The sequence below is a fragment of the Dromaius novaehollandiae genome, chromosome 6 (genome assembly GCF_036370855.1).
Source record: "Dromaius novaehollandiae isolate bDroNov1 chromosome 6, bDroNov1.hap1, whole genome shotgun sequence".
NCBI classification, from domain to species: Eukaryota; Metazoa; Chordata; class Aves; order Casuariiformes; family Dromaiidae; genus Dromaius; species Dromaius novaehollandiae.
In genome coordinates, this window is record NC_088103.1 from 25,426,319 (window position 1) to 25,440,577 (window position 14,259).

Below are 14,259 nucleotides of genomic sequence, written 5' to 3' on the forward strand. Positions count from 1 at the left end.
GGGCTGTGCCTGGCCTAAATTTTTTTTTCCTCTTGCCATCTCTGCCTTATCCGGCCCTCCCACCTCCCTTCCATTCTTTCCAGAAAATTACCTTCAAAATTGATTTCCACTTTTACAAACAAATATAATGGGAACATGAGGGGGGAAAAAAAATCTCGGGCTGTGATGAATTAGGGCTGTCAGGTGCTTCCAAGTCTCCTTTGTTTTTGTTTTACTGCCTGTTAGGTTCTTTGTTTTTCCAGCAGCTGGGAATAGTGCCCCTGCCCACACACTCCCAATGGTCCATGGCCACCACCACGGAATGTGTCCATCACCTGGTGTCATCGCTGTGTTAGCCCTGCTCGCCATCACTGTGATGCAAGCAGCCACTGCTACCAGACTGCCCAGTCCTTGACACCAGGATGCAACTGGTCTCCTCATGGAGATAAAACATGCCCCATACTGCTAGCTACCCGGCTCCTACAGCCTCCATACATGCCCACTGAGCTGCCTCAGCTCTTCTTCGCTTTGCTCCTCCTGTTCTCCTTTGCTGTGTTAAGCTGATTCTTGCTGGAGATTCCCCTGCCCTCATTGTACTGGTAGGTCAGACTGGGTCATCAGCCTGTCACCTTGATCCCCGTTGTGCCTCAGCGCTATGTCTCCTTGATTCCATTGCTGTATTGCCCTTATGCCTCAGTGCCATGTCACTTGACACCTATAGTAGCATCATCCCTGTCTGCCACTGTCATGGCACTCCGATAGCCGTTATAGCAGCCTTGCCTCCCATTGCCATGCCACCAACAACCCTTCTAAGACCGTCTCCCTCACACATTGCCAGTTCAGTCTGATCCCTTTTGCAGTGTTATTCTGTCATTCACCATGCATTAACCTGGGATCCTCATGGACCTGGCTCCAGGCACCGTGCTCCCTCTGACTCCTGCAGTCTTTCTGTCTGGGAGAAAATATTACAGCCACCTCCTTGAATGCAGGCAGACCCAGGGTACACCTCATGTAGAGTGGACAAGGCCCAGAGAGAGACAAGCACCAGCCAGGCTGGGGAGCAGCCCCTGCCCAGGCAGACACCTGGCCATGCCAGCAGAGGCGCTGGGAGGAGCTGGAGCTGTCTGCGTCCCGCTGACACATATGCTGCAGGCGCCCCTCCCAGAAATGAGGCGCTGTCAAAGTGGTTCTAAGTAGAAGATCTAACCACAGACTAAATACCCACAAGTAAACAGTCAAACACACATTCATGACACTCACACTGATAAGAGCTGTACACAGAAGTAATACTCTCAAAACATAGCAAATAACATTTAAAGACAGAAATGCAAACGGGGACACAAGGAAGTACTAATGCAAGTGCATGTCAATTAAATGTAATTTCTGAATAAGCAAATAATTTACAAAAATGCACATACACTAAAACATACCTCTAAATGAAAACCTGGAACTCAGCAGAATTTCCTTCAATTCACATGTACAAAACTAAATCATGTACACAAATACAAACTATTTACATAAATAAACAACCTTCACACAGGCAAGAACAACCAAAATATATGTAGAGAACATACACACAGATGTATAACACCAACACAAATACTCATCTGTACAAACTATACACAGAAGTGCACAGCACTACCAGACTACTTATCCATGGATATCTAGCAACCACAGAGATACAGTGATACCCCAAGTATGTAACAACACATACACACAGAATATACATACAAATATATAACATTCACATATATGCTCAAAATGTGAATACAAATACCTGGTATTCATGGAAATACATAGCACTAATACTGAGCCATATATGCCCAGACATCCATACGATCCACAGTATGCATACTCCCACCGGGCAATGCTATACACAGATTAACATACATATTTTCCAGGTCTGTGAGGGCATGCACAAAAATACAGGTCCAACCTGCCACTCACCCCAGTACACAAGCACAGATACCCAGAAACCAGTAATCCTAACTCACAGAAATACAACAAACAAATGCACGTGCATTCCTGAATAAACAAATACACAAGCAGGGACACACACAAATACAGCTGAAGCCAGACCAGCTTGTCTTCTGATAGCACCAAACCACGCCAAACTAAGCAGCAACATCAGCTTCAGAAGCAGAGCATTCTGTCCGAACTGCTTTCTGTGATGCAGGCGTTTAACTCTCCCTTACCTGAAGTCTTCCTGAGCAATGCGCACCCCTAGTCTCCCAGGACTGCACGCGCACACACACACTGTCTTTCTTGCTTAGAGCCCGACCTCCAGATCTGTGGTACAACAGCCCACATTTCTGACAGTGCTGTGCTGCTTATGCATTGTCATCTCCTTTCGTCAGTCTCCCCCTCTTCTCTTTTCCCGCAAATACTCTCCGTTTTCTGGTCATCCTCCTGCAGTTTACTTAGAGAAGTGCTGGATGAGTGGCAGGCACCTTCCTTATATTCTCCTAGGAGTCTTACCAGCAAAAGACCCTCAGGAGGGAGAGGTGGGTGGCTGCTAAGAATAAACTGCCTCTTCAGTTTATATCTTCATCTAGAATGGGGAGCTGTTACCTACGCTTGGGTATATAGACACAGTGATCCTGGAGGTTCCCCATAACCACTGCTGTTTGCAGTGATGCACCACCCCTGCAAACTGATAGCCACCGGAGACTCAGCCATCCTGTGCGAAACAACACAGTCCCAGAGGAGGTAGGATGGAGACAAAATCAGTGTGTGAAACACTCCAGAAACTGCTCTCTGCATGTGCACAGCCATAGGCTGCTGGGTGCACACCCCACAACTGTATGTGATGATTGGAACATAGGTTAGCACCCGAGGCAATGTTACTACATGTGTCTCCAGTGCTATTAAGACTATTGCTGACCTGCAATAAAGCAATCGTATAGGATAATGCAAACATATCAGCTGTAGTGACACAAAATCACAGCATGAAACAATGCAGAGACACTGCCAACAGGAATACTGTAGTGTCACCTGCAGGGACCCAAAAACTTTCTCTTGTCTTCAACAATACAACACTGTGGGGAGAACACAAATATACCTATTGCACCCTGAGGCAGACAGACATCAGATACCATGATGTAATCAGATGGAATGAAGCACTCATAGTCTTTGCAACTATATACAGACAGCACAAGAAAACAAATGTATTTCCCTACAGTGTGGTGAAGAGCTAGACTTCTCTGCACTAGTACAACGACACCACTGGTAAAGCATAATCATACTGCAGGTGACAATATAAGCACGCCTTCTCTCCTGAAATGACCCCAGGATGTGGAGGAACAATATAATCACACTTCCTGAAAACACACAGTGCTCAACACAGCACTGCAGTAACGTAGACTTATTGCCTTCACTGTCACAACCAGATGACAGCCTGTTGTCAGTAAACAAATTACATCAACTGCAGTAATAACTGTATGAATTGCAAGGACAGCACAGTACAGCCTGCAATGGGGTACCAACAATTCCCACATTGAAACAACCTTAACTGCATGCAGTCGTACCATCAGAAGCAATGCATGGCCACTTTGAAGAGTGCAGTGGCACTGAGTGTAATGGGGCAACATAGCAAGCAATGATACAGTTAATCCCATCATTAGTGTCACAAACCCACAACCCATAGCGATACAGTTAGAGCAACATGAAAACCACAGTCATGCTGCCGCAAAGACATATTGATGCCACTGACAATGACACAAAGTCATCTGAAATGTCACAACTGCATCTCCCAAATGATATAATCTTTGCCATTTTGAACAACACAAACGGCATCAGACTTGCAGAGGCACACTCAGCTGCTCTGTATCTGCTCAGCAACTCAAGCCTCCACAAACAGATTAGAACATCAGACCTCTCTTCTCCCTGCACTAGTTTCCGCTGAAATGATTGAGATCAAAATTGTGGTCCTTCTCTTCAAGACACTGTGTATCCTGGGGCAGTATCTAAAAGACCAGTTTTCCGGGACTAGGACTATCGCAGATCTCCCTACCTCACACTCCACTGAAGGAAGCACTTCTACCTTCCTAATAGGAAAACAGAAATTATGGCCAGGTAGTAAAGTACATGAGCTGAACTCTGTCAAGACCCTGTCCTGCAGTCACAGTCCTTCTGTTTGGAGTGAGGGAAGAGCAAACCACCAGTAAGAGAAGTTATGCTTCTCAGTACAGGATGATGTGGTGGTGAGAGTCAGAAAATGATGATTGCAGCACCAAAAAAAACCCCACCTACAATGACACTGCCCATCCTGCAGCTGTGCAACCGGGCAAATGCTCCTACTGCTAGTACACAGTGCCCTGCTCTGAGCAGCTCAGTGCTGTGGACTGCAGCAGCGCAGCCCCCGTTCTGAGCAGAGCAGTGAATCACCTGCACTGATACAGCTAACACACTTTGGAAAACACCTTCAGAGCCGCAGAAATGGTGGTGACCCCTTATTGTCCCCTTGCACTGACACAGCCCTGCATCACTCCAATGTAAATCACCCTAATCATCAAAATGACAGGTGAAGAAAGAAAAGGAGGAAGTTCTACTTTCTCAGGTTCGCTCCCCCATCTCCACCAGGGATTCCTTTACTGCAAACAGTCTGGGTATTATTGCCACTTATAGTAACAATCACTCCGTCCCCTCCTCTCCCACAAACCTACTGCCGATATTAGCAATGATCATACTAACAAGCCTGTGGGTTTTATTACTACTGATACTAATAATACTGGACACATTACGTCTGCTCCCGCCAATAACAGGCTGCAGATATGATCCCTGCTAATGCCGATAATACTAGGGGATATTATCTCTGCCATTGTCGGCACTGCAGATATTATTGCCAGTAATGCTGTCAAATACTACAGATATTGTCGGGAACCAAGATTAATAATGCTGAGATTGTTACAGCACTAGCCTCACTGGAACAAGAATCCCAAATGAGAATAAGGGTCTATAAAGGAAGTCTGTTTGTGGCCTGCTATTGAGAGAAAAAGTTATCTTTAATAAGGGTGGTTTTGTAAAGATCACAAAGGTTTCACCCAGCTGGAGATGCCATGGTATGTAGGAAGCAGTTTGAAACATTTCTTTCATCTTACATATTTATCTATCTATTCATCTGTTCATCCATCCTTCCCTCACTCATCTTTTTCTTGTTATACAGTGCCCAAGACTGCAGTATCTGAGTGCTACTAATTTTATGTTAGTGCCTCTGGGTCACCCCATTCTCAGGCTTTTAGCTATCAAAGAGGGGGTGATGGAACAACAGGCATCTTTGCCTGTTATTTTGCCCCTCATCCTTCTGCACTTCTCATTGCTGCTCCACAGTCTGAGAACTACCCTACTCAGCTTGATCTGCCATCACAGAATAGTACAGCATTAGGGTTGTTGAGAGCCAGGATTCCTGTTCCCAGCTGCAGCTTGATACAGATGCCCCCAGTGGCCTTAGGAAAATCCTTACACCCTGCAGTGCCTCTGCTACCCCTGGCAGACGGGGAGAAGGTGTGTAAGTGGTGGGGAAGGTCAGAGGGAGACTGCAGCAACACTGGCTATGCCCACAGATTGCAAGAAATGGTACACAGAGCTAGACAAGCGGTGGTGAACTTTTTAAGCCAAATTATTCAAAAAATTATGGGAGCCCAGCTCTTTGCTGTGTCTAATCTGGCACTGAAGTCAGATGTTTGCAAACACTGAGCAAAAACTGAAACAAAAGGAATACATGTTCTTAACAAGGCAAACCCTGACCATCCTTTCTCGGGACCCACCTGAGAAAGATGTGAGTAACTGGAGGAAAAGCTCTGTGATCTGTCTGTTCCTTCTTTTGTCAAGGAGGTGCTCAGACCTGCTTCCCTGCTTGCCCTCTCTCAACACCGTAGTCTTCCCAGGCCACCCTTTCAGTTGCAACCAAGACATTCAGTAGGTTGGGCTTCCCCTTCTCCCCTCTAGCTCCCTGTGAGGGGCACACCCGGCTGTCAGCGTCCATCGCTGAGCCCACCTCATGCATCCGTCTGGCTCCTTCTGTCCAACTCGGGAGTTCTGCTACATCATCTTGACACATAATTATCTCCCTTCTTCTTAATCATCTGTGCTACTGTCTAATGTAGGCACCAGCTGCAGCAAGGAGGACCTGGGGGAGGGGGCGTGCTCAGAAAGAGGCTCCTCTGTCTTCCTCCCACCCCGTTTCCCCATCACAGAGGGTGCTAAAAAGATTTTCATAATCAGGGGTTCAGGAGCAGCTTGCTACTTCCTCTCTCTCTGCTGAATGGCATTCCTCAGAGCATCATCCTTGCAGCAGGGCTGGTCCAGTGAAGCAGAAAGGAGAGAGCAGTGCTCCTTCTGCTCCTCTGGTGAAGGAAGAGCCACCCCCAAAACGCTGGGAAAGCAGATTTGTTTTGGGAGCCCATAAGGGAGAGCTTTCCAATGCAAGAATAAGCCCTGCAGTTACATAACTGCAGCAAAACAGTGCTCAGCAGCCCTGGGAAGTACTGAGAAGTTGTTTACATCCAGTGTGAGCATGAAAGAATTACCTGCACTGGGTTTCTTGCCTTACCTGCTTATTCCCCCACCTCACCTAGGAGTAATCAGAGCCCTCAGAGCTACAGGGAGATTGCCCAGCAAAAAGTACAGGTCATGGGCTGTGCAAATCCTCCCCTTGGACCCGTCTGGCCTTGGGACCCAACCCTGCAAAGTGTTGATGTCTTTCAACATTTCTTAAAGTAAGCAGAGGCACAGATAACTCAGCTCTTGGATGGGGAGTTTCAGCAGCTGGCAGGAGGTCCCTTGCGAGCTTTCTCTGGGACAGGAATGGGACATCCCCTTGGGGCAGATATCTGGGATGACAGGATGAAGGCTGTTCTCTAAGGCAATCAAAAGACATTGCAACCGCAGCATGCAACTGCCACCTGAAAGTCTGAGAACCAAAGGCAGGCAACACCTTCAGAACTGTCTGGTATCTCTTTGATTTGTAGTGGGGTATGTGGGCTCTTGGCCAACAGCAGGGATTTGCAGATAATTTCTTTTCCTTTGTAAATCAAAGCTGGGATGAATCAGGACAGACAACAGGAGTTGTTCTTAATGGCAGCACGTCATTGTGAAGTGCCACAGTGTTAGATGTCTCTTTGATTGTTTCTCTGTTTAATTGTACTGTGCCAAACAGCTCAGATTCTGGGACTAGAAATGATTGAGTGGCTGCATCTAAACTGGGCTGATATTTCCCGATATTTTGAAAGAATAGCCGCTAAAGTCAGATTGAGCTACTTCATTTTCAAATGAGATACCAAGGCACCACGTTGAGAGCTGGTGATCACCAAGCTGGAATGCATGCAAACTGGTTCACAAAAAACCCAAATACTGCCAAGAGGTTTGCACAACTATTAGAGAAACTTGTCATTCTGATTGAAATGTCACCATTTCCTGTATATATAATGATGAGAAGTACTGGAGGGGTTTGCAATATTTGCAGACTCTCATTCATGACATTCTCTGACTTTGAGGCATTGACTCAGCCCTTCCACTGCTATACTCTTCTCTTACTTGGGCCCTACTGCCATCTAGCTGGGAAATGGATCTTCCTCTGGGGCCTGATCCAATATCCAATGACTCCAGCAAAAATCTTCCCGTTTGTTTTAACGGGAGCTGAATTGCGTCCTTGCTTACAGCCTCTAGTTTTACTTTGTATTAGGAAGACAGGCACCACAACAGTTGCCTTTTTCTTGAGATTACTGGGTTTGTTTGGATCCAAAATTTATGGATGTGAACCTCTCGAGAAAAAACACAGAGAAAATGACTGGCATAACCCCAAAGTGCAGCATCTCTACTAGGGGGGCTTTCTCTTCCCACCATGTATCATGGACAACCCTGGCATTATGCCACAGCCTCGGGCTTACAGCACACAGCACAGTGAGTCACCTTTACTGCTAGGAGGTCCCCCCATGCAACAGGCAACAGTGGAAAGCAACGTAGTAAAGACAAGGCTGAACCGAACAAACTAGTCAGGTACTACTCCTAGGAAAGTTCACCTCCTGGTCCTCAATTTTTGAATGTATCCAAATAAAAGAGTAAGATTTAAGACAAAAGATTTACAAAGCCACCATAACAGCACCAAGACCTTACCCACCTCTCCTGACTTTGTCCATCTGGACCTGGGGCTCCAGCTTTTGGCTCATTTCAAGATTCATTGTGCCCTGACTCCTTCCCAGCAGGTAGGAAGGAGAAGGAGGTATCTTAATCCTAATTTCTCAGGGCACTACGGAAAGGCCTAGGTAACACCTTAGGGCCACAGAGCTCAAAGACCTCCTGTTCTGCTTTCGGATTGTTGCAAGCGTGGCAGTTCTGCTGTGGTAGATGCTACCCATCGAAAACTGGGCCCTTCTGATCACATCAACTAATGTAGCTCATGGCATATCATAGGGCAGGAGCTTGTTTGCAAGGGGAGTGAAGGATCCTCCCACATTGCTGGTGCTTCTCCGAGATGGCATTTTGTTAGAAAGTGAGTGAGTCAGGAAAACCGTGTTTGCCTGCGGTTCAAAGTCCAGGCACCTGCTGGCACCTGGGGAGTTCAGTTCCAGCCATTTCCAGCAGTGAATGAACTTGGGATCGGCTCCAGCAATGGAGACGGCTCTCTGCCTGCTGAGCAGATGTCTGGAGAGTGCAGCCTGTCATGCAAAGGCCTCAGAAGAAGAACGTTCCAAGCCAGCAGGGCAGTGGCGGGGAACTGGTCTCTGTTGCTAAAACTGATCTAGCCCCTGGAGCAGCTGCAAACCTTGGCCTGAAATTGGAGCCTGTACATGGGGACAAAGAATATAAAAGGGAGGATGAACTTCTCCCCTCCCCCTACCTTCATCACGTTTCCTCTTCTCGCCATTCGACCGAGGAATCCCCAGGATCCCGTTAATGGAGTAAGAGCCCACTGGATCATTGGAGGCACTGGAGACGGGAGGGGATGCTGTGCTGGGCACTGGACAAAACGAAAAGGGAGAAAGGGCCATGAGGAGAGCAGCACAGCACTCTGGGAGCCCCCAGCTGAAAGCTACACATGCCACCAGTCTCGCAGGAAGGCCTGGGCGCTAAACGGAATCCCAGTCCCTCGCAGCGAAGGACTTGCACTAATACTCCTGTGCCACTAAATTCCAGCTTTGCCAGTCTGTTCCTATACTGTAGCTCCACAGCCTTCCAGTTCAGGGCCAATAACAATAAGCAAGTGTAATCCATCAAGAACTTAAACCTTGTCATTACATCCCAGTTCAGAGCAGGCTTCCCAGTGCACGCCACTGGAATTGAGTGCATGTCTGTGTAGGCCACATTCTCTAGTGACTTTCTAATCTATCCATATTTTGACAAGAGCTTAATACACATCATTTCCTCACAGCATTTATCCACCAGGAATGCGCATATTCTGTCTTAGCCAGACCAGCCTCTTATATGTCCACCCAGTACATTCAATGAAAATTCACCTCCTCTTAGCATAGTTTAAAAGGGTTTCAGTGTTTAGGCCAATAAATTCAGTTCCCTATTAGAACAAATCATGAGTTGATGATACATACTTCAACCCAGATTAATGACAATCTAGTGTCTCCCTTTTGCGCTGACAATGTAGACAAGCAGACTGCTCCTGCCGCTCAGGGCTGGCCAGGTTTTCTCATGAGTTGCAGTGTATCAGAAATGACAGCTTGTCCAGAGTAGAAATAATCACTTTGTGATTCCACAAGTGGAATTATGCATCCAGCAGGCAAGCCTATTATATCCCAGTGTGCCCCAGTAATTAGGAGCATACCCCAGTTCTCTCATAGGCTATCCATACCCATCGTTCAAGCCATAAGAAATTGAACTAAAGCAATTAATACCTTCAATTTGAGCTTTTCAGGATGGAGCAGAACCTGCCAACACTGTCCAGTGTTGACCCACACTTCCTGGTATACCCCAGAGCAATGGGAGGCTCCAGTAGCAGCACTCACAATCGCTATCTCAGCTCAGCCAGCGCATTCCCTAGACACTGCAGTGCTTCTCCAAGAAGGAATAATACTGCCAACTCCATCTGGTGTGCTCAGTGCTTCCCAGTCCCGTGAGCAAGTCCAGTTAAAAAGGGCATCCAGCAATGCTGTTCCATAACAGCCCATTAATTCCATTATGTCCCTGAGCACAGTTCATGTACAGGATTACATCTAGTAGCTCTATCCATATAAACCAGCACTTTCCAGTAAATCTCTGTATTGCAACTGATTGTCAGTAACCAACAGTATCTAAGACAGTGTCTTAGGCCACAGCTGGCCACTGTATTTCACAGTATCCCAGAATACAGCATGTTTCTTCCTGCTCTGAATTGTTACTGGGTAACAGCATGCTAGCAACAGCAGGCATATACACCGTACAGACCACAGAGACATCAGTGAAAGATATCACACTTCTAGCACAGTGCCTTTAAACACAACAGACTAGTAGACGTTTAGACGTTTGGAAGCTTTATTACAGTCTCCATCTTCTGCTCACCTCAATAAAGCCATCTCCCCTAGCAGCAAATGCATTTTCTCAGTGAAAAACGCCCATGGGATACCTGACTGCAGGGCTAGAACAATGAAGAACTCAGTTGCGAGGTATCAGGAATATCTCACTCTAATCTGTGTATTAGAGAATGCACCAGTTCCAGCAAAGGAAAAGAAGAGAAACAGGGAAAGAGAGGGGAAAGGCAGATTGGAGTAGGAAGGAGACAAAAAGTGAAGACTGGAGCTTAGGATAGTGGTAGATGCTTCTCTCTAGGGAGTAAAAGGAGTGAAAGTAAAATGGATGTAGAGGCAGAATCACTTTGGGCAAGCTCCTACCTTGAGCCAGTTTCTCTGCCATGATACCCCTCTCTGCAATGTAATTAAGGCAATGGAGAACAGAAACTTTGATTTCTCTTCAGCTTTCTTTCCCCCTCACCCCCTTCTCCCTTTTGCTCTGCCCTAGCATCTGCTTGTCAGACTTTGTTCCCTCACCTAAGCTTCATCCTAAATTCCTCTTGTCCTGTCACCCCTCATGCCAGTCTTCTTACCGATAGTATGTCCTGGTGCAGTCACACCTGTCCCGCTCCCGTCTGGTGTTGGGTGGAAGGGTTGCTGAACTTTGGTTCTGATAATCCTGGAAAAGAGCAAAACGTGTTCAGAACTCAGCTCCTCATACAACTTCTCTGTGCCTTTGTATACCAGCAATCCCAGTTATCAGAACCTGAAAGCCTGAGCTGGCCTTTGGGTGCAGCAGTTAGTGGGGTAGAGTGACTTCTTTTGACTCCCTATGGTCATGATTCTACTGCTTTCATGGTCATAAGACTTTAGAGTCAGCTCCAAAAAGATTGTCCTTGCTGGCTCTGTGCTCCCCAAACTGGGTGTTCACTGCATAGCTACGGTGCTCAATGAACAAGCTGGGATCCAGTCTTTCCTGTGTGTTAGCAACTGCATTATCATTTATGATCTGATTGCAGGATGCTCACTTCCAGCTTGGTCATCAGGCAGTTGTTGCAGTGAGTAGAACCACTGCTGGATTTGCAAACAGTGCAGATTTCATTTTGTTGTGTGCCTAGAAAATACTTTTCTGGCTTTGAACTGAATGATTTGAACTTACAGAAGGCTCTGCAAAAGCCCTTGTCCTTCCTAAACAAGTAGTTGGGAGCAGAAAGCATCAGCTGGAAGTGGTGATGGGATATAGATCACCAGGAAAAAAGAAGCTGCAGCAAAGAGATACCTTTGGTGTTTGTCAGGTGGTGAATGAATGTAGCATGGGAACCCAAAAAAGGTGCCTTAGTGAATGCACAGAGCTCATAATGCAGCTCAGATTGAAAATAAACTGCTGTATGACTGTAATTGTCAGTGCTCCAGTTCTTGTTACATGAAATCTTTCACCTCTGGGTCACTGGTTCAAATTCAGCTGAGGTCAATGATGAAAGAAAATCACTAGCACCTAATACTTGACTGGTGGGGCCCTGTCTACTGGCAGATGCTGGGTATTTGTGGCTTAGGAACCACCCTCACACCAAGGAGTTTAGCAAATAAGCCGTGAAGTGTGGAGGCCATGGAGACAAAATTCCCTGCTGAGATTGAAACGAGTCTCTCCAATTCGGGTGAAGGTGCACATGCTCTTTGGGCTCAGTTTCTGGAACTGTCAGCTCTGCATTATGAGTGTTAAACTCTCCCCAAATATCTCTCCAAAAAGTGGAAGCAAATAACTCTGGCGTTCTCCCTGCCCACCCCAGGGCTTCTTGCAGAAGGCTGTACTCCCTGAAAAACACGTTCTAAAGAATAGATTGGCAAAACTTCAAAGAGCAAACGTGTGTCTAATGGGCCATACGTCATGGATAAAGCAGCATTAGAGGTAGGCAGAGACTTTGAGAGGACTTTTTTGAAAAAGCATGACTCCTGAGAGTGAGAGGTTCTTAGGAAAGAGAAGCGTATTTCAAAGCTTATCAGTTCAGCATGTTAGTAAATTCAGTTATATACATGATGAAACCTGGACAGTAATTGGAGTGGCAGAGAACATGCCTGGGACTTAGCTGGAGACAGGTAATGTCAAGGTTCATAGCTGGGGATGGAGATCCAGATCCTCAGTACACATAGTTCAGTGGTACCAGCAGTCCTAATTTGTAGCTGCTGAGGACCTAGGCAGAAGGTCTCAGAGGCTGTTGGGACTAAGGGGCTGGATTCTGAGGCCATGCTGATTTTCACTAGCTGAGGAGCTGATCTAAGAAGTCTATGCCAGGGCAAATAATACAACTTTTTTCTTCTTTTTTGTTTTTTTCTTTTCTTTTCTCTCACATTCTCCCTAAAGCCCCCTGAAGTGCCACTCTGGTTGTGTGAGTTTATTGATTCCCCCCAGCCCAGAAGAACAGAAAGAGGGGATGGGGTGCAGGCGAAGGGATGGAAATAGAAAGCTATAAATTATTTGTGACAGGAAAGCAATAGTGCCAGAGTGCTGAGCACAAGTCCCGTGTCACTATTAGATTCCTTTTAGCCTGATGACACTGTAAAAGAGGTTAAGTGTCTGATGGAATCGTACACCTGGGGGGCAGGGGCAGTCCAGGAGCAGAACAAGCCACAGAGAGCGGGTATATCAATTCTCCAGGCCAATAATATTCCCCTCATTGATCGCAACACAAAGTTCAAAAATCTCATTATAGCCAGGCAGACCTGGAACTTTTTAAAAATCAATAGAGTGATATAATGTATGTATACTTTGTATAAATGTATCTATCCATCCATCCATCTATCCATCCAAAATCTGCCTGAGGGGGTCTGAGTTAACCTACACATTATACTATGTTATGTTCTATTGTACTGTAGCATAGTGAATGGGTTAGAAGACTTCCCCTGCAGCCTTCGATGACATATTATAAAACGTCCTGTTAGCACTGAGATGACATCAGACAGTTGCAGTCACACTGAGAGGTGACATCAGACTGTTCAGCTTCTACTGCGGGGATCCATAAGATGAGCCTAATTATACTGAGATGGCCGATCAAACCATGCTGAATCATGCTCTATGAAAGCTATAAAGTTTTGAAAAGCTATTTCGAATAAAAATGGCCTGTGAAACAGCGGTGTAAAATTCCCGTCCATAATGCTTCGGAAGCTGAGGCAGGGGATGAAGAGGCAAGTTCAGTTTTCTTCCCCACTGAGTTCGTGCTGTCTCGGCTGAGAATGCCAGTTAGTGCCAGTTGTGAAGGTGTTTACTGAGACGTGTCCATGAGGAACTGGAAGGAGGCTCACCAGCTCATTTCACCAAGTAGCCGTCAGCTGGTAATGATTTTCGGTCACCACCAACCAGGGCCAGATTTCAGCTAGTGACCCCGAGGTGAAAGGCTCTGCTGAAAAACATTCCCCTCTTAAGAATGAAACTAGTTTTGTGTCATGAGAAAGTGTCTGGAAACAGTGAGCAAAGGGGAGCATTTCTATTTCTGCAGCCACTAATGACTTGGATCAAATAATTCTTGGCGCTGAATGACTGAATCTAATGAAGTCTCAGCATTGAAGGTATTTCCTATGGTTAAAAGAAGAGGCAGGTCATGAAGAAGCTTTCCCCAGCAGAACTCCCTTGCCTTACAGTCATGGCTGACCTCTGGTATCGTAAGGAAGGAAGAGAGTTTTCAGGACGCTAACTTGGAGTGCAGAATACGGCAATGCACCGCCGCGGTCAGTTTATTTAGGGACGGTGATAAATAGCAGTGTTGCTCGGAATTGGTGCTGTCACTTTAAGAGGCTTCAAAGGAGCCTGTCGTACACAGGACCACCCGATGCAACCGCAGATGAAGGATGAACA

The 14,259-nt window shown here is 46.3% G+C and overlaps 1 protein-coding gene across 8 annotated transcripts in view; it reads right to left on the bottom strand.

Moving 5' to 3' along the window:
- Positions 1 to 14,259, bottom strand: part of PAX2 (paired box 2) — a 101,542-nt gene that overhangs the window by 44,645 nt on the left and 42,638 nt on the right. For 7 of the 8 annotated variants that reach the window (XM_064513948.1, XM_064513947.1, XM_064513953.1 and 4 more), the window contains 2 exons: positions 11,006 to 11,091; positions 8,816 to 8,935 (listed from right to left, as the gene is read on the bottom strand). In XM_064513948.1, the coding sequence (XP_064370018.1) occupies positions 8,816 to 8,935; positions 11,006 to 11,091 (206 nt within the window). The remainder of the gene's footprint in view (positions 1 to 8,815; positions 8,936 to 11,005; positions 11,092 to 14,259) is intronic. The other variant, XM_064513950.1, reaches the window with a different exon arrangement.